The sequence below is a fragment of the Puma concolor genome, chromosome A1 (genome assembly GCF_028749965.1).
Source record: "Puma concolor isolate L17-30 chromosome A1, mPumCon1.1.hap2, whole genome shotgun sequence".
NCBI classification, from domain to species: Eukaryota; Metazoa; Chordata; class Mammalia; order Carnivora; family Felidae; genus Puma; species Puma concolor.
In genome coordinates this window covers 106,489,422-106,516,382 of record NC_141667.1, presented here as the reverse complement: position 1 = coordinate 106,516,382, position 26,961 = coordinate 106,489,422, and the positions used below count along the sequence as shown (strand labels likewise).

The 26,961-nt window shown below is 42.4% G+C and overlaps 1 protein-coding gene across 1 annotated transcript; it reads right to left on the bottom strand.

Annotated features, from left to right (window-relative positions):
- Positions 1–3,149: 3,149 nt before the first annotated feature.
- CD180 (CD180 molecule) lies at positions 3,150–21,640 on the bottom strand. Its single transcript, XM_025924988.2, has 3 exons — positions 21,396–21,640; positions 13,380–13,546; positions 3,150–8,929 (listed from the first exon to the last, which is right to left on the bottom strand). The coding sequence occupies exons 1-3, from the start codon at positions 21,483–21,485 to the stop codon at positions 7,201–7,203; spliced, it is 1,986 nt and encodes a 661-aa protein (XP_025780773.1). The 5' UTR covers positions 21,486–21,640; the 3' UTR covers positions 3,150–7,200.
- Between the last annotated feature and the right edge of the window lie 5,321 nt (positions 21,641–26,961).

Sequence of the window (26,961 nt, the reverse complement as noted above, 5' to 3'; positions counted from 1 at the left end):
TTAGAACAAGCACGGCTGTCTGACCTCAGAGAAAAAGAGCAACTGGTGAAGCTTGGGCTTGACCGTTTGGATTTAAAAACGCAAAGCCTTGGGGCACCTGGGTGGGTCAGTGGTTAAGCGTCCTGATTCATGGTTTCAGCTCTTGTCATGATCTCCCAGTTGATAAGCTCGAACTGCACTGCAGCATATAGCCTGCTTGGGAGTCTCTTTTTGCCTTTCTCTCTGCCCCTCACCTGCTGGCTTTCCCAATCAATCAATCTCTCTCTCTCTCTCTCTCTCAAAATGGATAAATTAAAAAATGTATATTTAAAATTTTTTTTTAACATTTATTTTTGAGAGAATGAGACGGGGCAAAGAAAGAGGAAGACACAGAATCCGAAGCAGGCTCCAGGCCCCAAGCTGTCAGCACAGAGCCCCGTGCGGGGCTCAAACTCACAGACCGTGAGATCAAGACCTGACCCAAAGTTGGACACCCAACCAACTGAGCCACCCGGGCACCCCTAAAAAATTATTTTAATAAAATAAAAATAAAAACACAAAGCTTTAGAAAAAGATTGCCTCCTTTTTTGCTATCTGTAAATTCTCACATCCAGTGACCTCTTTATTCTTCTTGCACCTTTGTGAAAAAGCAAAAAAGTCTTAAAAAACAGCAAAACTCATTGCATAACATGGTCATTGAAGGCAAATTAGAAATACAGAAGAGAAGAAAAATGAATCCCTGCCATCCAACCAGCCGCTCATCATTCTTCAATTTATATAGGTTTTTAATTTTTTCAAAAACCTGAAATAGTAGTGGAGGTGAGGTTTGCTGACCTCTTCTGTTTAGTATTGAATCACAAATATATTTCAATGTCTATAAATATACTGTGCAATATTGTTCTTAATGGCTACATGGCATTTCACTTTATGGGTGTGCTATATTGCTTTCATTCACGTGCACGTGCATAGATAGCCGAGAGCCTCTGATGCAGACGATTGGGTCGTCCCACCAATTCTCAGCTGGCTTATGCCTGAGTTCATTTAATTTATCCCCACACTTCCTTTTATCCCCCCTCCCACCCTCTAGGCAGCCGTGTTAATTCATGGTTTATCTTTTTGTGTTCTTAGAAAATACTGGTATATTGTTTTGTATGCGTGTATTTTTAATTTATAAAAGCTATGTTAATATGTCATTTGGGGTTGTTTTTTTTCCCCATCAAGCTCTCTCTCTTGGCCCACAAACTGGCCCCTGTACCTGAAGGGGGAGGAGAGACCGAAGACAGTGGCAGACCACTCCAGATTGGTAGGTGGCAGGTTTAATAAGCAAGGAAACTTACATATGAGGCTTGCCTTCGGTGGCCCCAAGACAAGTAGATCACTACAACCATGTGCTAGAATCTTAACAGTTTATATATAGAGGCCATAACTGGGTTCAGTCACTTGTACCATCCAGATCAACAGAATGTTGCTTTCTTAAGGGTGCTTCTAGAAACCAGCTCCCACTGTGGGAAGGGGGGGGGGGCGTAGAGTGTACATTCCAAGGACAGGGGAGGGCATGAGGAGCCTCTGATTGCCCAGATCCTGCTCATGTGTCAACGAGTAGTCCTGTCCTCTTGATGACCTCCTCCAACACTGTATGTTTAAGATTCAAGTACATTGCCATAGCTGTATCTAATCTAATCCATTGCTTGTGACTACTGTATCATACCCATGGTGGGCATCTTCTACACTTATCTACCCATTTTCCTAGTGATGAACACTCAAACTGCTTTGAACTTCCCCCTCCATAAGTAATGTTGCACTAAATATCATTGTGGAGATGTGAAATTTTCTTGGGAAATATAACCTAGCAGAATTCACGGGCCACATACTTAATTGGACTAATTGTTGTCAGAGGGTCCTAGAATGGCTACACTAGTCTATGTCTGTAAGCCATGCATGCAGTTCCTACAACCCCACATCCCACCGGTGCTTTTATCCAGCTCTTCCTTTTTTGCCAGACTAACAGATCAAAACCTTTATCTCATTTTAAGTTCTATTTCTTGATTTCCTAGTGACACCAACAGGTTTCTAATATTGTTATCCCACCCAAGAATATAGAATATCTCTGCATTTGTTTAGATCATCCCCTAATTTATTTGGTCATGTGTCTATTGTTGGCTATTTAGGTTGTTTCCAAAGACCAGATAAAGAGAAAAAGGGAGACCCAACCTCTTTATAAAGCCCATGAAAGAACATGAAGGGAGAAAGAGTAGACAGATGGCTACACCAATGGCCACCTGTGTTCTTACCTTTGTGGCTCTAATACCTTGTCTTGAACAGTCAAATGCTTACAGAATATTATCAAAATTTGGGGGGATGAGAGGAGGAAGTTCAATGAAGTTCACTGTTTAATCTTTCATGAACAGTCTTTCATAATGGCTTTTAAAAATAGTCTGTGTAGATTAGTTCTTTCCTTTTTTAAGATACGCATTATCCAGTAAATGATTTCATATCGTAAGTAATGGGATGGAATGGGAGTGGGGGACAGGGCATAGGTGGGAGAGCAGGGGAGGTTAGCAGCAGAATCTTGTGGCCTGGAAGTTGTGGCAAGAGACTAACAGGCTTTCTGCCCGGGATGTCTCACCCTTGGATTTGAAGGCTTCTTAGCCCCTTATTCCCATTTTGTTACAAAATTTCCTCTTATAGAAAATGGAGCAGTTCTTCAACTCATTTGATGCATGGAGCCTTATATATGACTCTGCCATTGGTTGATAACACTAAGTTTAAGGAAGTATATTTTGCATGAAATCATTTGGCGTAGAATCCAGTGCCAACCCCAGTCTAACCAAATTCCAATATCTGGGGATGGGGCAGGAGGGCGGGTAGAGGAATCTGTCTGATAATGAATGCCCAGATGTTTCTGGTGATAAACCAGTATCTAGGAGCCACACCTGCCTGTCCCATTCTTCTGTAGCCTTCAAGCTTACTCCCCCACCCCCTATCAGACATTCTAACTCTTAATATTCCAGGCGACTGATTCTAGTGAAATACCCAGGTTCCCCACTTGTGACTTGCTTAGAACCAATCCCTTCTTTCTTACCATAACTCGAGTTGATTTTTTCTTTAGCATTCAAGAGAGATAGAAACAAGGTCAACCACCCCTCTTGCATCTTATAATAATACACAAAAACATTGAAAAGCCATTTATTTCATACTTTTGTAAACTTCAAAATTACAAATGACACTTCTTGAGGAATTGGACAAGTAGGAATGGTATGACAGCTTCCTGTCTTGAAATTTTACTGATCATGCCTGTGTTTGTGTCTGTGCTGTGTTCAGTTAGCAGTGATGGCTGCTGGCTCTGGGGAAAGGTATAATTTGCTATCAGATTGTGGGAATTGCAGCTCACGCAGAGAGTCCTCTGTGATGGAGGCCAGTCAACTTTTATGGACTTCAATGCTATTTGCTTCAGTACACTTTGAAATGCAGGGTCAGCTCACTGAGCTACAACATGCAATAATAACACATTTTTATAGGAATAGCTTGTCAGAGCAGTAACAACATACGATACATAAAACCAATAAACACACCATGTCTACAGATTCTATCCTAGTAACCAGGATAAAGCAATAAAATTGACAGCAGCTATCAAAAAGCTGCCTTTCTGACTTTGTAGGGTGAATTTACTGTTGCTTAAAACAGAGGAGCTGTCACAAAGCCTTAGATCAGTGTGCAGTTACAGAATAGCAAGTTGCATTACAGGGAAGGGGCACACCCCTGATAAATGAAAGCAAGATGGGCAATTACATTTTGCTAGGGCTTAGGACCCTCCCATCTATCATGTGATGCAATCTGCATCACAGATATTCCACAGAATACTTTTGTTTCTGTTTTAACACATTAACCATTACGGAGAACCATGTGGCTGTAGAGTGGTAAGACAGTGATTAGTATATCGTCTCTACAGCTTAAATCCTGCAGTCAAGAAAGAGCTTAAATTTGCTAGAATGCGAGGGAACTCAGTGCATTCTGGTTCTGTCTTAGACTGGATCCATAGAGTGTTGAGTTCCATCCTGTCTGATATGGATGAAAGAAGGAAGGAAAGCATGAAACCAGTAGAGAAGGAAGCACAGAGAGAGAAGGAGAAAAGGAGAGAAGGGAAGAAACAGCAAAGAAAAAGGAAAGAGAAATAAAGAGAAAAGGCAGAGAAGGAGGAAACAGTGAGCATGGTTTTTGCATCTTTGTGGTCACTACCAGGAATAGTTCCCAGAGTTTCCAGAGCTGATCCTTTAATTTGGTACAAGCAAATTAATGAAATCAACAAAACAAATGAACTATGTGTCCTGCTACCTTCCTGCCTGAATCCTCAAAGTGAATGGCTCTTGCACAAGAGTGGGCAGCATGGGGTGGTGTAGTTGGCAGGGATGCTCTCTCTCTTGACTCGGGAGGGTTGGCTGCCTGAACTTATAAACTAACACTGCCTTCATGTCCCTAGAAAGAGGGGTCTTTGGTGTAGCACCAGTTAGGAAGCTGCCTGTTCCACACACTGACAGAGGTTGGCCAAGGCAGCCATGCCCACTTCTGCCTTAGGTCCCTTCTGAGCCCAAAACTCAATGAAAAAAGTCTCACTCATTGCCAGACTCAAGGCCAATACCAATACAGCAGTGGCTCAAACTGGGCTTCTCGGAATGTTGTTCCACCCTCCTTAGGGCCAGGGAAGGAAGAAAGGGGGATGATGGGTGTGTCCCCATTCCTCGTATTTCTAGCACTTACTTCTTCCATACACATCTTTAAGTGACTGCCTCTCCAGGGCTCCCTCAGGAAAGCTGAGGAAAACTTCCTTTTCAGGCACCTGTTTTCCCAAACACTGATACTCAAGGTAATTAAAGCAGCTAATTGTGTGCTGTTTCATTGCATTAGCAGAGTGGTGCTCTGCCTGTGCCCACTCACCAGGTCCCCAGGCCACCTAGAGCTCAAGGGGATATAGTACCCTTTCATCTCTGCTACCTCTCTCCACTTTGAAGGAAGGATGCCTTTGAGTTGGGAGTTACCTGAGGATGCGGAAGAAGGTGAAGAAGGTGTAAGCTCTCGGACACTTTGACCTGCTTCCAGAAAGTAAGGGGGAAGGGAAAGACCCTTCAGAATAACTTTGAGATAATATGCCTGCTAATAGGCCCTGGGTAAAGTGTGGCCTGGGAGTTAACTGGGGTACCTCCTTCTTAGTATTTCTCACAGTGGGAATAGAGTGAGACCAGTGAGACACCCACCTTTGGGGCTAAATTTAAGGGTACACCAAAGAAATCAGTAATGAAGATAATATTTTAATGCAATATTAAATTTAAAAAGACTAATGCAAAATATCAACCATGAACAAAATACCAAAATTTTAAACAGAGGCAGGATCAGTATTAATGATTTTTCCTTTTGCCTCAGGCCCTAACATGGTTCAGCATGGGACTATTTTGGATGCCGTTTTTAAAAATTTTGTTGTTTTATTACAGATTTTTTTCATTAATCAAAAGTTTTTAAATATTGCATTAAATTATTTTTGTCTTGATTACTGAGGTTTTTTGGTTCCCCCTTAGATTCTATGCCCAAGGCAAGCACCTCTGTCCCTTTACCGTGTGTTGTTAACCTTGGTTAACAAGTTTTCTGGGAAAACTTGGCCTCCCACCTAGTACTACCCCCAAAAAATCCCCCAAGGCTACAAGACAAGCAGAGCAACTGCAGGAGAGGTTTATGGCATTTCTTCACTATTTCCTGTCTTTTTTGCCATTCTTGGGGGATATAGAGGTGAAGAGAGGTTGGTTCCCAAGTTTCCACTCTGTTTGTATGTCCCACTGTTAGACCCCCAACATAAGGGCTAATAAATTCTGATTGGATATGAAAGTTAATTTAATTTTGATATTCCAATCAGATTTTCATAACTCGAGTTACCACCTCTAGCCTAAAATTTGTTACAGAACTTAAGGTCCTATGAATGCAACACCCTGAATACAAGAGATTTCAGCTCTTGTCCACCATTCCAGACCACAGAAAATCAAGCCTTATAGGAGTGGACCCTTTGGGTCTTGCAAGGCCTAAATCCTAACACTTTCCGCTTCTCTGTCCTTTCTCTCTCTCTCTCTCTCTCTCTCTCTACATTCAATGGTCCTGTCTAATCTTTTCCACTGGTACAATCATTGCTGACACCCCCAGACTCAACAGAAACTCATTGAGCCAGAGTATTGTGTTGTGGACAGCTAGAGCACAGTGATGCTTTCTTCCACTGGTTTTCATTGCAAATGCACTAGCTCGATTGCTATCCCAGGTGAATAGACTTTTGAGAGATGCCCTGGGAACCAAACCACCATTTATCTCATAGTTCCTGTGGGAAAAAAGCTTCTAAGGACCAGACATTCAAATGAGAAGACATTTGGGCCACAGCCATGTGTAAGGTAGGATTTGTAATATAAGACCAAGCACACAAGATCGGTAGGAAACTTCCGTTGTTCTGAAGTGAGAGTGGCCAATGTAGCAAAAATCCTAGATTGGGGGTTGGGGGACTGGTGGGGTGGTTTTTGCTTTTTGGTTTTTCTGTTTTGTTTTGTTTTGTTTTGTTTTGTTTTTTTGTACCTATTTACACCCTAGTGGAATTGTAGAGACCTTAGAGACTTAGAATTAAGGAGATAAATGAAGTTGATTTGATGTCACGATTCATTTCTCAGCCTCTTCTTTTAAATTCCCTTGTGTATTCCCTTTTTCATTAAAAAAAAAAAAAGCATTGAGACTTTATCCTCAACAAGTTTCTGAAATGACTGTCTTATTGAGGACTCAGAGCCAAGCACGATGCCCAAGCCACAGGAGACAGAGTTTGGACTGGGGTCACCAGTGCCCCCAAGTTGTTGGTCTCCTTTTAGGGTCAGGGTAGGCGCTGCTTCGGGAAGTGTCCACGAGTGGAAGGAAGATCACCTCCTCGAACATTCCTCTCCTGGCCTTTCCCTGCCACGGGTCCTCCAACCACCTTTCATGTGAGCAAATGGCTCTGTGTCTCTCACAGCTGTTGTTTGGTCCCCTGGTCCTAGTCAGTTTATATTCCAGGAAGGTTCATTAGCTCTGGAACTCAGAAAAGCACAGCAAGTCCTGTCCAGCTGCAGGAACCAATCTGAAAATTCTGACAGCCAACAACAGACAACAGTTCCTTTACTGGGGGCAGTTTCCCTAAACACATTCATTTGCCATCTCCAGAAAGCTTCAGCACTAAATGTGCTCATATTTCCACCTGAGGAGGAATTTAACTGAAAAAACGAGCAGAATGGCAATGAAGAGTAAAAATACTATAAGAAAGAAAATGCCCACAGCTGTAATCCCACAGGACAGTTCGACATCATACAGTTTAACTCCCCTTAAAGATGGAGGGTTTGCACACATGGTTTCCTCCACACCCTCAATTTTCTGCAGGTTTTCTTTGTACCATGTTATAAAATGTATGTTCGAACAAGTGCAGTCCAGGGGATTGTGGCTTAAGTTAATGGTGTTCTGCTGGGACAGGGTGTGGAGGAGAAGAGGTGGGATGGCGTGGATGCTGTTGACGGCCAGATTGAGGTAGATCCCCTGAAGATGGCTAAGAGCATCGATGCTATCGCCCGTCAGGCTGTTGTAGCTTAAGTCTATGTGACTCATTTTTCCAAGGCTCTGGAATGCTTGCTTGTCTATGGAAAGGAGGTCACAGGAGGATAAACTAAGAATCTCCAAGCTGTTCAAGGGCTGAAGTAGGTTGGTCTTTGAGATGCGCCTATCTTGAAAGTGATTCCCCTGTAAATTTAGATGGCGGAGATCCACCAGGCCTGCTAGAAGGTGCTGATTGCTCGTATCCAGGAGACAGTGAGAAAGATTCAGAACCTGTAGGAGACGGAGGTTTTGGAAAGGACTTTGTGGAGCCTTAATGCGCAAGTGGGTAAATGCCAAATCTAGATGTTCTAACTGAGGACATTCTTTGAATGCCTGACTCTGAAGACCAAGAGGCTCATTGTAGCTCAGGTTTAGGTATTGTAAGTGGGGCAGGTTTTTGAGTTGCAGATTGCAGCAGTCGGAAGCTTCTATATCATTGTGGCTTAAATCAAGTTTCTGAAGATTTTCTAGTTTTTCCAAACACCCAGCACCGAAGTCGAGTGTTTTCATGTTGCCTTTGATAGAGAGGTCTGTGAGGGATGGAAAACTGGCAGCATTGATCTGACACAATTGGTCAAAATTATTTACATTGAGGACTAATTTCTTGAGAGCATTCATACCCTCAATCCCGGAGGGCAATGATTTCAGGTGAGTTGCCGTCAGATCCAATTCCTTAAGTTGAGTGAAGCAGCGAAATGTGGTAGATGAGATACTAGAGAAATGGTGCTTCTGTAGATTGATGCTTTCCACAGACATTTCACAAAGTCCCTCAAACATGGCTGGAGTAAGGTCTTGGTCATCAGAGTCTTCGAATGTCCCCAGCCAGAGAGACTGAGTAGTGGAGTTCTGTAGACCTTTTAATATAACAGACAAGTTAAGAATCCCTCCAAATTTCAAACTTTGGAAGCTTTTTGAATGGAAAGCTCCAGGCTCAATGGCTTTAATGTCATTGCCATTGAAATTAAGGCTTAGGTTGGTGGCCTTCTCCAGAGCATTCATGTCTTCACTCGAGATATAGTATATAGCGTTATTCTGAAAATCCAGGACTTTCAAATTCTGTGTTGGGAAGTTCTCTGGGAACTTAATGGAGGAAATATGGTTGCTTCCAAGATGCAAACTTTCCAACTGTTCCAGATTATACACTGGGATAAACTCGAGATTGGATATTCCTGTTTGGATTAAGGAAAGATGCTTCAGCGATTTGGGCCCATTAAATGCTGTTTCTGCCATGAATATCAGGGGATTTCCAGTCAATACAATTGTGTTCAACTGATGCTGGTATTGAAAAGTGTCTTCATGTACCCAGTTAATTTGGCACCTTAAAAATTATTTAAAAATAATTAATTAGAAAAAAGAAAAACTCTGTCACAGTGACTAGTATTAACAAAGCCATCTTTTGTGTAGAGTAAAAACAGTATATATCGTTATTTGAGGTAAAACATTAAAAATTCTCTGCAGCACCAACAGATTACCTGCCGAATTAATGACTAGCCTCAGTTCCGCACACTCTGATTTAGAATTTTTTCCAGAAATCTTATCCCTTTGCATTGAACTCTCAGAGGTTTGTTTATAGAATCTAGGGAACAGTTGGTCATTTGACTTTAGGGAAAATGGAGGTATTATTTACTGTTGTAAGTAATATACAATATGTAGTATATAATGTATACTATAGAACAAATGATATGTGATATGTGTATCTGTGTCACCCTGGACAAGTCACAAATTTTCTCAAACTTTTGTTCCATCTATAAAGTAAAGAAGTGATGAGTGCTTTAGGCAATGGCTTTTAACCAAATGATACATATGAAAATGCTCCATAGAAATATGGAGCAGTACAGGTGTCATCCTGGTAATGCACCTGAAAATACTGGATTACGCATGTGTGAGCACATGCGTGCGAGCGCGCGCGCGCACGCACACACACACACACACACACACACACAGCTACCCTGGAAGTCACTAAGGGAGTTCCTTAGAAACACACTAAAGGAGCTGTGAAAAATAAGCTGGAATCCCTAGGACCAAGTGAGCCCTGGTCACTTGTCATATTTGCCAATATCTGCCAGTCTTTGATGGCCTAAAGCCTGAGTTAAAATGAGCCACATGTACCATGGCAGGAGACAAAGCTTGGGGTCCAAGCAGGGTAGGAGATCCTATCAAAAACCTACAGACCACCAAGATCTTCAGAAGGGATCCTTTCAGTGGATCACCTTAAAAAAAGAAAGCTCATAGAGGGTGACCTTGAGGATATGTGTTTATCTTGGCCCATGGCTTTAGATGGAGCAACAAGGATAACAACGAGAAAAGTCTCCCCCTGGGATTCTTGAACCGTAAGTTTCCACTCACGAGGGCTGGGGTCTGAACTGACACTACCTCTGTGGACCTCCCAAAAGGAGCCCAGGTAGAGAATTGAGTCTAAAATGGCTCCAGAATGGTAGTGACTTCAGAGAGCAGCAGAAGTGAATAGAAATTTCTTTTTGAGTGATATACCTATTTAATTAATTTGTAATAAAAAATACTTGCAAACCTAAAGTAAAGATAGTAGTACAATGAACTTTCATATACCACACGGGTGCAGCAGTTCTCAAGATTTTGCCAGATATACTTCCTTGCTTCTTCTATTCCCTCCTCTCCTTCCTGAAGTGGTTTAAATCAAATCCTAGACATCCCGAACATATTTCACTATGCATCTCCAGAAATGTTTAGGCTTATTGTCTGTAGCCATAATGCCATGGTCTAATCCCAGGAAAGTATTTTAAACAAAGATTTACATCAAGTTCCAAAAGATAAATGAGCTCAAAATAAAACTTCACTGAATACATGAGGGCAATTCATTAGCCAAAGTCAGTTTTAAAAAAATGTTCTACGGGAACACCTGAGTGGTTTAGTCGGTCAAATGTCCACCTCTTGATTTTAGCTCAGGTCATGATCTCACGGTTCATGGCATAGAGCCCTGGGGCGGGCTGCACTCTGGCAGCACGAGCCTGCTTGGGATTCTCTCTCTGTCTCTCTCTGACCCTTCCCTGCTTGCCTGTGTGCACATGTACTCTCTGAAAATAAATAAACTTAAAAAGAATTATAAGTATATTCTGCATAATTAAGTGAAAGAAACAACAGATACCAGAATTATCAAATATATCTCATAATACGTATATGATTTGGAAAGAATATGTGATATTCCTGATATATATTATCAGAATATATCATATATTTAGATCAAACATGCATTTGATATGTTTAAAGGAAACAGTGTGAACCAATAATAGGAAGAAGGAAAAACTTATTAAAGCTGATCTGATATATCTGAAATGAAAAGTCATTGAAATTTATTGAAATAGGAAGTTAAATTGAAAAGCCAATGGATAGTTTATACAAGAGATTAGTTGAAGAGGGTATTAGTGGACTAAAAGGGGATACGAGAAAATTACCTAGAATATAGTCCAAAACACCAAAGAGGTGGAAAACAAGAAAGATATATTGATGTTACAAAGGATGGATGAGAAGATGCAATGTAAATCTAATCAGAGATCCAGAAGAAATAAAAGAGTGACCAGGAGCAAGCCAAGTTTCAAACAAATAATGGCTAGACTATTTTAGAATTGATGAAAGGCACTAATCACAGATTCAGGAAGCCCAAGCATCTACACAGTGCAGCCCTGTGATATTACAGAATGCCAAAGACAAAGAGAAACCATTGAAAACACCCAGAGAGAAAAGATCACCTACGTGTGCACAATGATTAGACAGACAGGTGACTATCTAACAGCAAGAAGGCACAAAGTGAATGGTAGCATCAAAGGGCTAACTAAGAACAAAAAACTGTCACTTGCAATCATGCCAGAAAAGACTGTCTTTCAAGAAAGAGACTAAAATAGGGGCGCCTGGGTGGCGCAGTTGGTTAAGCGTCCGACTTCAGCCAGGTCACGATCTCGTGGTCCGTGAGTTCGAGCCCCACGTCAGGCTCTGGGCTGATGGCTCAGAGCCTGAAGCCTGTTTCCGATTCTGTGTCTCCCTCTCTCTCTGCCCCTCCCCGTTCATGCTCTGTCTCTCTCTGTCCCAAAAAAATAAATAAACGTTGAAAAAAAATATATAAGAAAGAGAGTAAAATAAAGACATTTTCGGAAAAACAAAAACCGAGGGAGTTTAATCCTAAGAGACTTTCACCAAAGACATTTTGGGGGATGTACTTCAGGAAAAAAGAAAAATTATTCCAGAGAGGAAGTCTGAAAAGCAAGATGGAAGAATGAGCAAAAAACCCCAGAAAACATGTTGGTAGAGCTAAAGAAATGTGGCTGTTTAAAAGAATAAAAATTGTATCTGATTGGTGGCCAGATAAAAGGCAGGGGCTAGGGGACCAAGGAGAGGGATTTTAGGAAGTATGAGGTCATATTTTTTATCATCTTTCGAAAATAACAAGAGGAAACTTAGAGTCTTCTATCTAGAGAAGCTGTCATGGCCCCATGCACTCCTTCAAAATGTGGTCAAATCCATTTCATCTAAAAATGAGAAGTGGTAAAGCAGAGGGCAAGTAAATTTCCTGGGGGCATACTAGGTAGGTAGCAGAGTGATCTCTGCCCCTATCTGCAAGGGCAAGACTTTGTCTCAGTGAAGTGTTGCTAGGCAATAAGTGGAATCTTGGCCGTGGAGGTGGCCTGGGGTCATTTGGGGGACTCTGGACTGAGAGTCAGGAGAGCAGAGACCCAGTTGCCTTACTCTGTGACCTTAACCAAACTCACCAAATCTCCTTGAGCTTTCGCTTCCTCTTCGAACATGAGTTGGACTGTAATACACAGCATGCCTACCTCCCAGGGGTGGTTATAAAGATGAATATAGTCTTACGGATGTGAATGTTCTGCTACCCTGGGCAGAAGCTGAAACTGAACCACCTAAGAAATAGAGTTGCTGCAAGGGATACATGCCTCATACACATGCAAAGCCCTTTCCCCTCTTACACACACACACACACACACACACACACACACACACACACACAATCATGTTGCAATTCCCTTCTGGTTTCTTCTCTTATTTTCTTTTTCTTTTTTTTTTTTTTTAATTTTTTTTTCAACGTTTTTTATTTATTTTTGGGACAGAGAGAGACAGAGCATGAACGGGGGAGGGGCAGAGTGAGAGGGAGACACAGAATCGGAAACAGGCTCCAGGCTCCGAGCCATCAGCCCAGAGCTGGATGCGGGGCTCGAACTCACGGACCGCGAGATCGTGACCTGGCCGAAGTCGGACGCTTAACTCACTGCGCCACCCAGGCGCCCCATCTTCTCTTATTTTCTTGTAATACTTCTGCCTTCTGGTTCACAAACACTGGTTCAGTATTTGGAATCCTGACTCTGCTTCTAAAATTAAATGATGGAACTATTTTCCCAACTTACACGGGAGAAAGTTAGTGGCTTATGTGTTTCTTCTGTAAATTTTTCTTAAAATGTTATCACCCAATAATAAACTATGCTAACATGTAGTATAATACGGCATCTGACTGAATGAAAGATTTGTCTTTAGTATTCCTTAAAACTTCTTAAACAACACTGTTGATGCAGCATCGTTTGAAAACAATCCACTCTTCTGTTCACTTATTGGGTTTCATTAATACAACATTTCACCTGCATAAAAATATTTCATGGGGAAGAGTAAACACACAGTATAGGTAGAACGCCCCTGTGCTCCCAAAAGAAGGTCCTGGAAACAATTTGAATGCAGGTTGTATTATTCCATAAGTAAAACATCAGCCACACAGAAGGAACTCAGATACATACCTGGTTAAGTCCAAAAACATAAGATCTATGAGTCTGGTGAAAGTTGTATTTTCAATTACAGGCAAGAAATTAAAGCCAAATTCTAAAAATTCTGTTGTGTTTGGTAGAGTGTCAGGAACTTCTGTGAGACCTAAATTTTCACAGTTATAGGTTTTGTTGGCTTCTTTCTGACAATAGAAACAACAGGAATTAATATCAGAGTTGGTAATTTGATTGATTAGCAAAATTACACATATTTTATCCTTTGCACAGCAATCCCACTTCTAGGAATCTTACCAAATACACACCTGCAAATACCCAAAGTGACTTATGCATAAGATTATTTATTTTAGCATATTTTTGTAATACCAAAATGTAGGCAGTCACCAGATTATTCATCACTGTAGGACTAGTTGAACAAAATATGGTCCATTCACAAGATGGAATCTTCTGCAGTTGAAAATGGAATGAGCAGGGTCTCCTCATGTTAATATGGAGTGACATCCAGGCATATTATAAGGTGTAAAAAGCAAGGTGCAGAGTGACCTTATAGTATATACAGTATATGGTATGTCACATATAGCATACTGTATGTGTATTTCTTACATTTGCAAAGAGAAGCCATGGGGAAAGGCCCCACACTCATTGCCTTGAAGGGGAAAAAAGGAACCAGATAGAGAAGCAGGGAAGGAAGACTTATCTTGATTATACTTACACAGTTCTGATTTGGGATGCATGGAAATGTTTTATTTCATTTTGAAAACAGATCAACTCTGCGTTAGCATTAACAGAACAAGACAATCAGACATTTCACACTTTCTGATGGAGACAGATTCCTGCCCCCCAGAAATTAAATTTGAATACAAGACTTTAGGCTTAATTTATAGCCTACAAATGAAACGAGAGGTTTAAGTTAAAACAGCCTGCACGGTAGCTGTCAGCCAAATGCCCAAGGCGGAGCATCCTGTAGAATAACTGACTTTGTTTTGTTGACATGTGAAAGGTGTTGGGGAAGTAGAGAGGAAGGTGGATGGGGCAAGAGGAGACTGCTCCTGTTAAAAGAGACAGCAATAGAAGCTCTTTAAGAGATACAACCAACAACAGAGTAGCCCTCGTTTTGATTCTGATTCACATGAAGCATCAGGAAAAGACATTGTATAGACTATCAAGAAACTTTGAGGACACGATATTAGAGAATATTAAGGAATTAGGAATTTTTGAATGATAACAGCAATGTTCTTATTCTTTTGAAATGCACTTTGAAGTATTTCTGCATAAAATGACTTGATGTTTGGGATTTCTTTTAAAATATTCTGGGCATGAAGGAGGGGAGGAGGGGATACATGAAATCAGTAGGCAAAATATCAGTAATTGTCGAACGTCGATATATACATGGAGGCTCCTTGTAACTACTTCTGTATCTGTTTCAAAATGGTCTGTCCCCATCCTCAGTTGCAGACAATCCTGCTTAGCTGGGAACAGAAGACTGAGCATGTTCTCCTTTACTATGAAGCCTGATGCTTTAGAGATGTCACATTTTAATTGCTTTCTGCTTTACTCCATCTTCTGCGTAGTGGTGCATTTTTTGTGGGTACCGCGAGCGTATGCATGCTCACCTACTGGAAATCACGTTTTCTTCTATATTGTGATAATATTATCAGTGTTACTGATGAAAATGCCATATTTTTATTTCCTTGTAATTCATTCCTCATTTTATAGACCCAACGTCCTCCAGGCACTGCCACAAATCCACCTAATGTCCTTGAAATTCACACTTCGCCTTTAAAACTTAGGATGTAGCTGACTGGTGGGAAAAACACATGTTGCCAGACCCCCCTTGTGCCCATGCACATGGATGGCCCCAAGAGGAAATGAATGTAACTTCCCCAGTAGCTGCTAAGGTTTGGAGGAGCTTTGAGAAGACATTTCCCTTTTCTGGCGTGCACTGGCGTAACTGATGTCACATATACTTGGAGAAAGGGACCTTTCCTCAATTTGTCTTGAGCTATCCTGGTCCTACAGCAAAAGGCGCCACGCTGGCAATTCCCTCCTTCTTCTGAATATATAAGCGCCCGTGACACCTAAATTAGTCCTCTTCTGTGCTTTACTAAGCACTTTTACTGCATTAATGTGATTTGGAAAGTTGAGAATCCAGCAGGAGCTCTATGGAGCCAGTGGCCTGAGGGAGCTTCTAGCAAATGGAAAGGCAGATAAATGAAATAGCTCAGTTTTATCCCGGTGAAAAACAAAACTAGTGGATAACATTCCCACAGAGTTCTGAGAAACCCACCATGAGCCGGTGTCATACATTAATCTCTACTTAGGTATAAAGTACAATGAACTCTCTGCCCTTGATTCCTGGGAGAACGAGGCAAATGACAAGAATTGCAGCTTATAAGAGAATTTAAAAAGCAAGCACATTTTGGAGAATGTCCTGAGCTCCACACATGCGACCCTTCCCCTTTGGCTTTCGTATTCACATTCTTGTACACTCACAGTTACTATTACAGATGGTGACATGAAGCGTCCCCTGCTCTGGAATCACTCAAGCAGCATTAAATTGTTTCCAGTCTCTCGAATTTTTTTTAAATTTTTAAAAATGTTTTTTATTTATTATTGAGAGACAGAGAGAGAGCATGAGCATGGGAGAGGCAGAGGGAGGGGGAGACACAGAATCCGACGCAGGCTCCAGGCTCTGAGCTGTCAGCACAGAGCCTGACGCGGGGCTCAAACTCACAAACTGTGAGATCATGACCTGAGCCGAAGCCGGACGCTCAACCGACTGAGCCACCCAGGGGCCCCACCCCCTTAAAAAATTTTTTTTAATAGCCTCTCAAATTTTTTAAGGCAGGAAGTATACACACACACACACACTGTTGTTCTCATTCCTTTTTTGTTGAGAGTAAATTGTAGACATCATGACCCATTACCCCTAAGTCTCCTGAGAACAAGGACATCTCTTCTATAACCACAGTGCCAATGCCTAATTGAGAATATTGAACATTGATACAATGTTATTATACAGTGTACACATTTTGGCAATTGTCTTAATATTATCCTTTATAGTAATTTTGTTTTTTCTAGTCCACGTTCACACATTGCATTTAGTTTTTGTGTGTCTTTAGTTTGAGGCAATTCCTTAGCCTTTTGTTGTCTCTCATGGCATTGATATATTTATCAATAACACACACACACACACACACACAATGTCCCTCACTTGAAGCATCTTTCCTCATGATTTGATTCAGGTTATACAGTTTTGGTAGAAATACTACATGAGTGAGGTTGTGTCTTTCTCACTGCCAGGATCCTCACAAAACTTTTTGAGAGGGAGTCGTGATGAGTAGAGCACAGGATTCTAGGACTGCAGCATGACCCTGCAATGGAGAAGGGACAGGATGCAGAGAAGGAATATAGGACTGGGCTGGCTGCCAGGGTCACATGTATAGTTGCTCCTCCAGGCAGATACCCACCCCTGCTTCTGCGGCCCCCGTGGGTCCTCTGAGCGCCACGTGACTACTTCCTGTCAAAGCAGCCTTCGTTCTCTAGCCCTCAGTGTGGGGTTATTGTCGAAAATCACCTTCTCCCACTCCTACTTTTGCAGGTCCCTTCTTGATGTGAACCCGTGCAGCCAGGACGGCTGTGCAAGGAGACACGGCATTCACAACAACCCCATGCCTACCCCCGGTCCTAAGTCATGGGCCATTTCCTCAGGACCTGCTGTGCACTGGGACCTGCACCAACCACTTTGTCTCCAGCTTCATATCAGAGCCGTCCCTTTTCCACAGAGCGGGACTCGTAAGTGTTAAATCTGTGTTTGCAATCCCTTTTCCTTCCAGGTAATTCATTTGCATTTTTTCAATCAGGATCTTATTTTGCTTCCTTCTGCTGTAACTCTAACTCTCTGCTATCCCATTGTATTTTCTCGTCTTGAAAGTGTTGAAATCATTTTCTAATTTTGAACCTTTTGAGTTTCACCAAGTGCTGATTCCCACCTTTCTAATGTCTCCTCTGCATTCGGCATACACCGCAGCCAGCGACCCCATGCACAGAGTCTGGCATGCAGAACACTGAGCCTCCCTCCAGAGTTAGCAGTGTGACTGCATCAAATCCCAGAGTAACAATTACTCTCTGAAAATAAAACAAAATATTCCCAAGAGGGCACAGTCCTAAAATTTCATTGTTAACCTGATTCCTACAGGCAAAGGGCATCCCAATTATATGCAGTTCATTTTCTATGTATCTTGAGTCAGACTGCTTGGGTTCAGATCCCAGCTTTCAACCACTAAACTGTATTCTCTGAGCCTTCTTTTTCACCACCTATAGATGAGGGATAACCTTCTTTGTGGGCCAACTTGGAGGATTAATGAGACCATGTACGTTGAGCACTCATAAGAGGAGTTTGTGTTTTACTGGTTCATCACAATATCATGTCATTGTTTAGAGCTCTTCAGAAGCCTCTGTATCTGTGAATTTGTGAACTTGGAGTTCTTCCAAAAAAGAGCTCCACTAGGCATTTCCCACCCCTACCTAGGACTGAAGAAGGACTGTCTTCCTCCCATAGGTTTGAGTGGACAGGATAGCCACCATTGAGCCCATCTGAAATGAAGGGGCATGTCTACACTACAGTGTAATTATTCAAGAGTGTATCTAAACTGTTACCAGAATTCAAATCACACAACACTGTATTTCACTTATACTTTGCACATCTGTCAGCCTCCAAAGACCTGGTCCTGGTTCTAATTTTGTTACTTATGGTTCACATGCATACAGAGAAAACAATAGAAGAATATAACACAAGAAACACACACATACAGAAGAAAACAACAGTAGAATAGAACAGTGGAAGATTCCACATGGAGTGTTTATGGAGGCTCATTATATTTTTAGAGCTTGTCTACCTTAGAAATATTTTTCAAACAAAAAGTTTTACTAAAAATTCATCTTGACTCCCACTTCACATTGTATGCAGAAAACAATTCCAGTCGGCTATAGCTCTAAATGTGAAACCTAACAATAGAGATAAATACAAAGTCAACTTCCAGAAAAGAGAGGATAATACTGTCATGGCCTCAAGGTCGGCAAATTTTTTTAAACAGGACAGAAATGCGCTGAGAATAAAGGAACAATTATAAATCAAGCTGCATTAAAGAACTTTCTGTGTCTCTCTCACATACACATGCACACGTAGATATGCAAATGGCTAACAAAGTTGAAAATATCCTCAGTCATCAGGAAAGTAAAAATTAAATCCCAATGAAATATCATTATTCACCCATCAGAATTGTTAACATTCTTAAACAAACAATAGCAAATATTAAGATGGGGAGTAATCAGAATTCACATACATTGCCAATGAGTATAAATGGGTACTAACCCTTTGGAAAACAGGTTGGCGATACCTACTGAAATTAAATATATGTATACCCTATGAGCCAATACATCGCCGCCCTGGCAAACACCTAATAAAGATTTGCATATTTGTTCGCTAGATACAGAGATATGAATGTCCAAAGCAGCAGCATTTATAATAGCCAAGAAATGGACAGCAGTGCAAATGGCCACTAACAGTAGGATGAATAAATAAATAGTGGTTCGCTAGTACAACCGAATACCATTCAGCAATGAAAATAAACAAATGATTGCTGTATGCAGCATCTTTGGTAAATGTCCCATATTTACTGCTTTGCGAAAGAAGCCAGACACAAAAGACTATACAGCAGGTGGTCTCTGGTATATAAAATTCACAAAGAGGCAAAATCTTTCTTTGATGATAGAAGTTAAGAGTACCGGGTGCCCCTGGGGGCCACTGACTGGGAATATGCACGAGGGGGCTTCTGAGTTGCTGAGAAGGTGCTATTTCTTGATCTGTGCGCTGGACACACGGATGTGCTCGCTTTGGTAAAGACTCATTAAACTGTACACTTAGGATTGGGGAACCTTCTGTATGTATGTTTTACTTCATTAAAGGTTTACTAAACTCAAAACAAAGCAAAAAAAAAAAAAAAACAAACAAACCAACCCACCTTTGTTTTCAAGATAGGGCCTGATAAGCTAATGGGGGCCACATGAGCACACAGACAGTATGTGGTTAATTCTGCTTCAACTGGAAGAGAGAATAAAAAAGGGAAAGGAAAGCCAGCATGAGGGCCAGGCAGGCTAGAGTAATGTACACTTGAAAAGGGGCCAGACCCTTCAACCCAAAGCTTCCTCTTCCACCACTTCCATTTTTATTCCACTTTCTGCAGCCCAGAAGTTCCTTACCTTCAGGAACAAACTCTCATTCATCTTGGTAACCCCCAGGAACTTGCCAGTACGCACATAGAGTGATGGCTGGTAAACAGCCTGAGAATCCTGCTGCTGAGAACTCAGACACGATAGAGGATATATAAACGCAAGTATAGGTCCAATGTTAATTGCCTTGGTTCCAAGGCATTTAAAATCAGTCCTTTCAGAGGGAGGGCTGCAGTCTCACCTGCAGAGGTTTCAGTCTCACCTGACTTAACCAAAAAGAAAAGCTCTTACTGCCACATAGGGACAGGCCTGGAGATCCTGGGACCCTCAGCATCACTTTTGCCACCTGAGTGTCAGGGAGGCCTCAGAAACAGGCAACAAAAAGACTAGGGCGCGGTCCCTGTTTCTCTCCCCTCTACTCTGCCAAAGCAGGAGCCACTTGCAAAAAGCAACGGGCAACTCTGGAACCTAATGTCTTCAGTAGGAAGCTAGACTGGTCCAGCATTTCCATGGGCTTTCCAGAATCTCCCAGGACTCCTGTGTGGGCTTCTGAAGGGCTGTGCAGGCTTTGCAGCAATGCAGGGATTTAAGAGTTGAACTGGTAAGCTTCAGAATGGGGTATTTAAAGTAGCCTGGTTCCCAATAAGCTGGGAATTGGAATTTAAGTGTGATATTATCCTACCTGAGGATGTTGGCAGATGGTGGGTAGCATACCTACCTGGTCACTGAGGAGGTGGTGTTCCCACTCCTACCCTCATATCATGTCACCTACACGTATGTGTGTAATTGACCTTCTGACCTGAGTGTTGAAGAGAGAGCCTTCTGGGGCTGATAAAAACCTCTTACTTGACCCCTTCTGTTGCAGGCTGCTTTGTGTCATTCCCAAATTCCTATGCTGAAGTCTTAACCCGAGTACTCAGAAGGTGACTTTATTTGGAAAAAAAGAGTGTTTAAAGAGGTAATTAAGTTGAACTGAAATCATTAGGATGGGCCCTAATATAGTATGACTGGTGTCCCTATAAGAAGAATAAATTAGACACATACAAAGGGAAGATGATGCGAAGACACGGAAGATGGCCGTCTACACAGGGAGAGCCAATGAACGAGGTCTCTGAGAAACTAACCTTGCTGACGCCTGATCTTAGACGTCTAGCCCCCAGAATTATGAGCAGTTTCTCAGTGAGAGGAAGGTTGCAGCATTTTAGAAGATGGCAAGGGACCCCCTCCAAGAACTTCCCACGAGTTGGTAAATATTGTTAAGGCCAAAACAGAAGATGCAGTTTGGCTTTGTTTTCCAATGTTACTCCTGTGGGTCAGTAAAACAGATGGAGGGCTGTCCAATTGGAGGAGAAAGCCAGACTCATTCAGAGTGATCTCTATAGGCTCTAAAACCTGGCACAGGCCATCTTCGCTAATCTCCAGGAAACCAAAAAACTGTTTGTGGAGTAGTGGCCATATGCTGGGATGTTGGACAAACAGCACCTCCATTCTGGAAGCACATTTGGAAGGCTGCTCTTTGTACCGAGACCCTGTTGGTATCATATGTCTCAATTAGGATCGTTTCGAGGGAATTGTTTGTAGAGGAGGAAAACTCTCACTTCTTCCAACGGATAATTTTTGAGATCATCCCCTGGCTGAGCTCTATGGCTCCTTCTTCATTCTGAAGAAGAACCTTTCTCCATACCCTGTCACCCTTTTAAAGACAGTGAATATAGGGAGGCCAAGGCTCAGATAGGACTGCATGCTGAATCTCAAAATTTCCAGGCAGTTTAATCTGGATAAAGACAAACAGTTTGGACTCACCTCAGTGCACATCTGATCCGAGGAGGTGATGGCTTTACAGCTGGCAGAAAACATCACTGCCAACAGGAAGCAGCCGGCACAGGGAGCCATCACCCGAATGAGGCCACCCCAGCTTGATGGGCTTATCTTGTGCCTGGAGCAGAGAAATGGAATCAAACTCTAATGGCCTCAGTTATTCGGCGGGCAGAGAAGTGCTCAGAAGGGTGATCTGGGAACAAGAAATGCTGTTGATTGCTCAGCTGGTTCTGTGCTGCAAAAAAAAAAAAAAAAAAGGAAGTCCCTTTTGCATACTACCAATCCTCCTTGCCAAAAATAGCTGAGAACCCAGCCTCAGAATGGCCCAGTGTGTTTCCTGGCAAATATGAATCAGTTGAGCACCCCTCTGGGGCCGGTCACCCGGACTCTCAATGGGATGGTATCTATGGACATTAGGCCAGCTTCAAGAGTTTGGCTAATTCCAACAGCTTCTGGTCTCTTCGGCGAGACAGACTATAGAAGCAGGAAGCTGTCCTCACAAAGGAGGCCACTTTGTTAGTTGTGCTAGGTGAGTGACCTGGACAGGTGCAGCAGCGTGCCTTGGGGGCAGATGGAAGGACCGGGTTCTGCAGTGGCACCTGCTGAGGTGGGTACTGGAGCAGGAGGGAAAGGGCCATCCCCAGAAAGGGGCTGTACCTGCTCTTTGCACGTCCCCTGCTGCCTCGGGCACCCGGTTCGTATTGCCTCTGGTCTTGGTCCAGAAGGAGGACACATCCATCCTCAGACCCTGTGATTCAGGCCGGCTAAATCAGCTGGGGTGGAGTCTCCTCTTTTTCCCTTTGAACCCGACCCAGGGAAGCAGGGGACACTGCTGTATCCAGAGCATTCTGGCTCAGAGAGCAGAGTTAAGGATGTCAGCCTTGGCTCTCTTTCTTCTTGGAAATAGCTTGAAGCAGGATTGCACTTGCCCTCATCATGGTGCAAGATGTGGTAGTTATTAAAAAAGGTCAAATTTCAAACATTCCTCCCTGGGCTGAATTTAGCTACTTCAGACGTTGTTTCCCAACCTTCTGGCATAGAGGGCTTGCTTGGCATTGCTTTTCTTCCACTTCATTTCCAAGAGTCCCGTTCTTAGCATCAGAGTTCAGAACAACTTGAGATACTGCTACCACTACTGTATTACTTCTGCTAATAAAGTCATTGTAGGACCTACCATTTATCGAGCACTTATTGTATGTCAGACCCCAGGTGGGATTCTTTTGTATGTGTTTATACCCTTATCACATTTTCTACCAGAGAGATGCTATTATTTCACCCACTTCATAGACGTAAAAACTGGTGTGGAGAGAAATTCAGTGACCTCTCCAAGGCCACACGACTAGAAAATGGTGGATGAAGGCTTCAGATCCACTGTCTCACTGTGGAGACTGTGCCATTACCCTCCATAGTTTTAGAAAGAGTTTTGCTTCCTGCAGGAGAGAAGAATGGGTGAGATAAAGAAAGTTCTTCGTCTGAAGGTTTCAGAGCAGATGCTAAAAAGCCGAGCGGGTTGGAGAAACTATGGCCCAAGCACTGTGCTAGGGCTTTCCTAGTCTCCCCGAAAACGCCATCGTTATCAATAGAAGCAGTTCCAAAGATGCTTTTGGCAAAACATGGTTCAAGCAAACCCAGGCTGATGACAGCCCGTCTTGCTTTAAAGGCCTGAATCACGAAGAGAAGCAAGAGCTGGTCTTGAAGCAGGGGAGTTTTCAGCCTCAGATCCAGTGGTTGTTAACTGAGTGAACTTGGGCAAGTCATGTCACTTAAGTGAGTCTGCTTCCCATCTGAAAACTAGAACAGGAAGTGCACTTCCTGTTCCGCCGATCTCACAGGGTAATTATGAGGATCAAATGGGATCATACATGTGGAAATGCTCTCTTGACCTTTAATCCTTACATAAATACGAAGAAGGTGTTACTCCTCTGATTAACCAGTTCCAATGTCATGTAAATACCTCTATCAGGAAATTGTCTCCTGCCCCAGAGATGTTGAAAAGGTATATTACTTTTCTTTTCAAAAAAAAAAAAAAAGGTTTGATGGCTCAGTTAAGGCCATAGGATTTTGTCATTTTCCAAGGCCACACTATTTGCATATGATTTGCATGTGTTTGCATAATGGATTCAGAAGACTCACTGCAAGTGTATAAGACTAAAAGAAAATAAATGAATATGAGTGACCTTCTGCCACAGCATTCAAATCAAATATTCGGGGCATAATACCCTGAAATATGAAACAGATTAAAATTTAAACTATTGCAAACAGATGGGAAGATAGGCTTTAGAGTTCAAAGGCAAGAGTGAAACCCTGATTTGGTGCCAGGTTGTAAAGAATCACAGACTCTTAAAGGTCACCCCATCCAATGATTTTCATGCCTGAATTCTTTCCTCCACACCCCTTGCCCCACCACTTTCCATAGACAAAACATACACACTACACACTATGTTACCTTCCAGTCTATTCTTTTATTTTTTTAAATGTTTATTTTTGAGAGAGAGGGAGTATGAGCAAGAGAGGTGCAGAGAGCGGGAGGACAGAGGGTCCGAAGCAGGCTCCACGCTTACAACAGTGAACCCGACGCGAGGCTCAAACCAAGGAACCATGAGATCACATGACCTGAGCCAAGGTCACATACTCAAACGACTGAGCCCCCCAGGAACTCCCCTTCCGGTGTATTCTGAAAAGCTTCAGGTGACAGAAAATTTGCTGTCCCCCAAGAAATTGTTTTGGCAAAATTTAACTGTATAAAACTGAAACCCTTAAACTTCTCTCCAATGATCCTCCTTTCCTCAGGCCAAAAGAACAAGTTCCAGCCCTTATCTTTCTGCTGGTCCTTGAGCTACTTGGCAGTAGTTAGGATGCCCCTGAATCATCCCTTTTCCAGATTAAAATTTTCTTGTTCCTCCAACTGTGATATACGTTCATGCATCATAAATCCCTAACAATCTCTCTGAATATGTTCCAAATCTCCCAAGAAGAGCAGTGACTTGATTCTAGCTCTAGGTTTGCCATTAATTCGTGTGTCTCAATGTCCTCCTCTGTAAAGTGGAGTTGGACTGTAAGGCACTTCGTCATCTTCATCTAAAAATCCCATTTCTCTGTTTCAAAACAGTGATTTCCATTTTACTTACATAACAATGATTGGCGTGAAAATGGAGTTACACTTGCTCCAGGTGGACTTGCTCCTTGGCAAACATGAAACACAGACAGCTTTGGCTGGAACAATGGACATCACGATTGCTGCATTTCTGGTTAATTGCATTGCCATTAAAGGATGGTCACCTGTTTTAAGAACCAGTTCTGGGGCATCTGGGTGGCTCGGTCCGTTAAGTGTCTGACTTCGGCTTAGGTCATGATTTCACTGTTAGTGAGTTCGAGCCCCACATCGGGCTCCCTGCTGTCAGCACAGAGCCTGCTTCAGATCCTCTGTCCTCTTTCTCTGCCCTTCTCCCATGGCTTCTCTCCCTCTCTCAAAATAAATAAATAAACCTAAAAAAAAAAAAAAAAAAAGACCCAATTTGTGCAGAGATCTGGAAAGAGAAAGCAGATGGTGAGAAAAGGCACTAGAAACACATTTATTTCTACTGGCCAGTAACCAGGTCAGTTATTACGCTTTTATTCCACCACATTTCCATGCAGTTCATCCCTTGGGTCAGCCGCCACCCCATAGGTAACTCCATAAACCTGCCCACTTTCATGTCTGGGAGTCCCATGCCTTCACTTGCCTGTGTTTCCATTTGATTATAGCCTGGGGAGGGACTTGGGGTCCTGGGATACCTTGTTTGGGCCTTCAAGCCATTTCTTAGCGACAACCCATAAGCTAATATACTTTCTTTCAAGGGTTTGCAAGCCCAGAGATGCTTTTGTGATCCAACTTTAGCAAAGAACTAGATGTTTAATTTCCATTGTGGCTTATGGACACCGGGTGGAGTACAACTGTCCCTTTCCATTTTTCTCTTGTACCTATGTTTAGTTTTTGTTCTGCTTTTGGGTCATGCCTGCCCTTCCCCCTGGTTCCTCTCCCACCCCCAGATGGTTAAATCAACTTGCGTCTAAAATTCTACTTACATATGAATATTCTAATGCATTTTTATGATCACTTTTATCCTTTGTTGTTATGTTTCTCCATAGTTGTTTATTCATTTTACTAAACTATTAAGGCTTAGAGTGGCAAAGGCCTGGAGTAAAGTCCTCTTTAAGTCATCCCCACCTCTCTTCCAGGGTTTCCTGGGGTGCTGCCTTGTGGGCGCGTCAGAACAGAGTCCTCAGGGCTTTGTGTCATGCTCTACGCTGCTGCCTTTCAGTTGATGGCTCTTGTGAAGTCATCAGGCTAGCCAGAGCAAGCAATGCTGATGCTCTTTTCCCACCTGGAGAGGAGACCTGACTCTCCTCACATTCTGCTTGAGTTCAAGCTCATTTGTGTTGCTGGTTTCACAATGCCACCCTTGATCTTACTGTTCCAGAACTGCCTATTTCTGTGCACTGTTGTTGATGATGCTGTCGCCATCCTCACCACCACCAGTGACAAAGCAGACACAGTTATCCTCATATGGCCTGTGAAGCTGACCTCCCGGGGCATCCCATCTCCTCCACAGAAACACCCCAGGCCTTCTTGGCTGCTATACTCAGAGGTAAAGGGGGAGTTCTTCTTGCCCAGTCCAGGGACGGTTTGCATTTCCTGCCCCAGGGTTCACTCCTTTCTGAGATGACCGATAGCGGAAATATCCACCCCCTGGAATTACAACCACTTAAACTGATTTAAAGGTTATAGCATTTTAGGTTTATAGCAGTTTAAAATCTGATTTTTTTAAACTGGCATTTCCCCAAATCTATGTTTCGTTATTATCGGTGGTCATCTGGTTACACGTGCAGTTCATGGTTCTGGAAATATGTGTAACATATTAGAATATTTGTCAAGTTTTAACTTCCAATTAACCGTAAGTTCAGTGCCAGTTACTAAGTTTTCTTTTGTCTGGTGTGTTTTAGAAAGGCATAAGTGTTAAAGGCATCCTTAGGGTTTTCCTCTCCAGCTTTAAATGAATATATTAACAGGCACTGGGATACAGGGACTAGAGAATAGGACTGGGAATTGGGATTCTGAGATAAACCCTTAACTCTGAAAGAAAGTGGTCTTAATAGTGGTACATTAACATCAGGCATTTAAAGCTAAAAATAAGCTTTAACATAATCTAATCCAACCCTGTCATTTTTTCTTTTAAATCTAAGATTGTAAAAGAACATGAGCGTGACATTCCCAAGAGTTGAGATTATTCATATTATTGTTCAACCATTTACTTTTAGCCCTTCTGGAACATTTTTCACATCCTGTTTCTTGTCAGGCTTTTTACTATGAGCACCATATTAGATTAAATTCCCATAGCCCTTTGCAGTGAAGCATTGGAGGAACAGATTTGCTGAATGAGAGGCGAGAGGCAATTTCTATAAATGGCAAGATGGCACCCTTTCCTCATTCTAGTGGACCCCAGAAAAGTCCTGTTGGTATGAGGAGAAGCATTTGTTGAGGGCAGGATGGTGGTGGTTTGAGGGAAGCTTT

What these genes read in the sequence shown, in the direction of transcription:
- CD180 (XM_025924988.2), bottom strand. Translation starts at nt 21,485, where the DNA reads ATGGCTCCCTGTGCCGGCTGCTTCCTGTTGGCAGTGATGTTTTCTGCC. An exon ending in CGGATCAGATGTGCACTGAG is followed by an intron (nt 13,547 to 21,395) that starts GTGAGTCCAAAC and finishes TTCTATTGTCAG; the next exon opens with AAAGAAGCCAACAAAACCTA. An exon ending in ATGTTTTTGGACTTAACCAG is followed by an intron (nt 8,930 to 13,379) that starts GTATGTATCTGA and finishes ATAATTTTTAAG; the next exon opens with GTGCCAAATTAACTGGGTAC.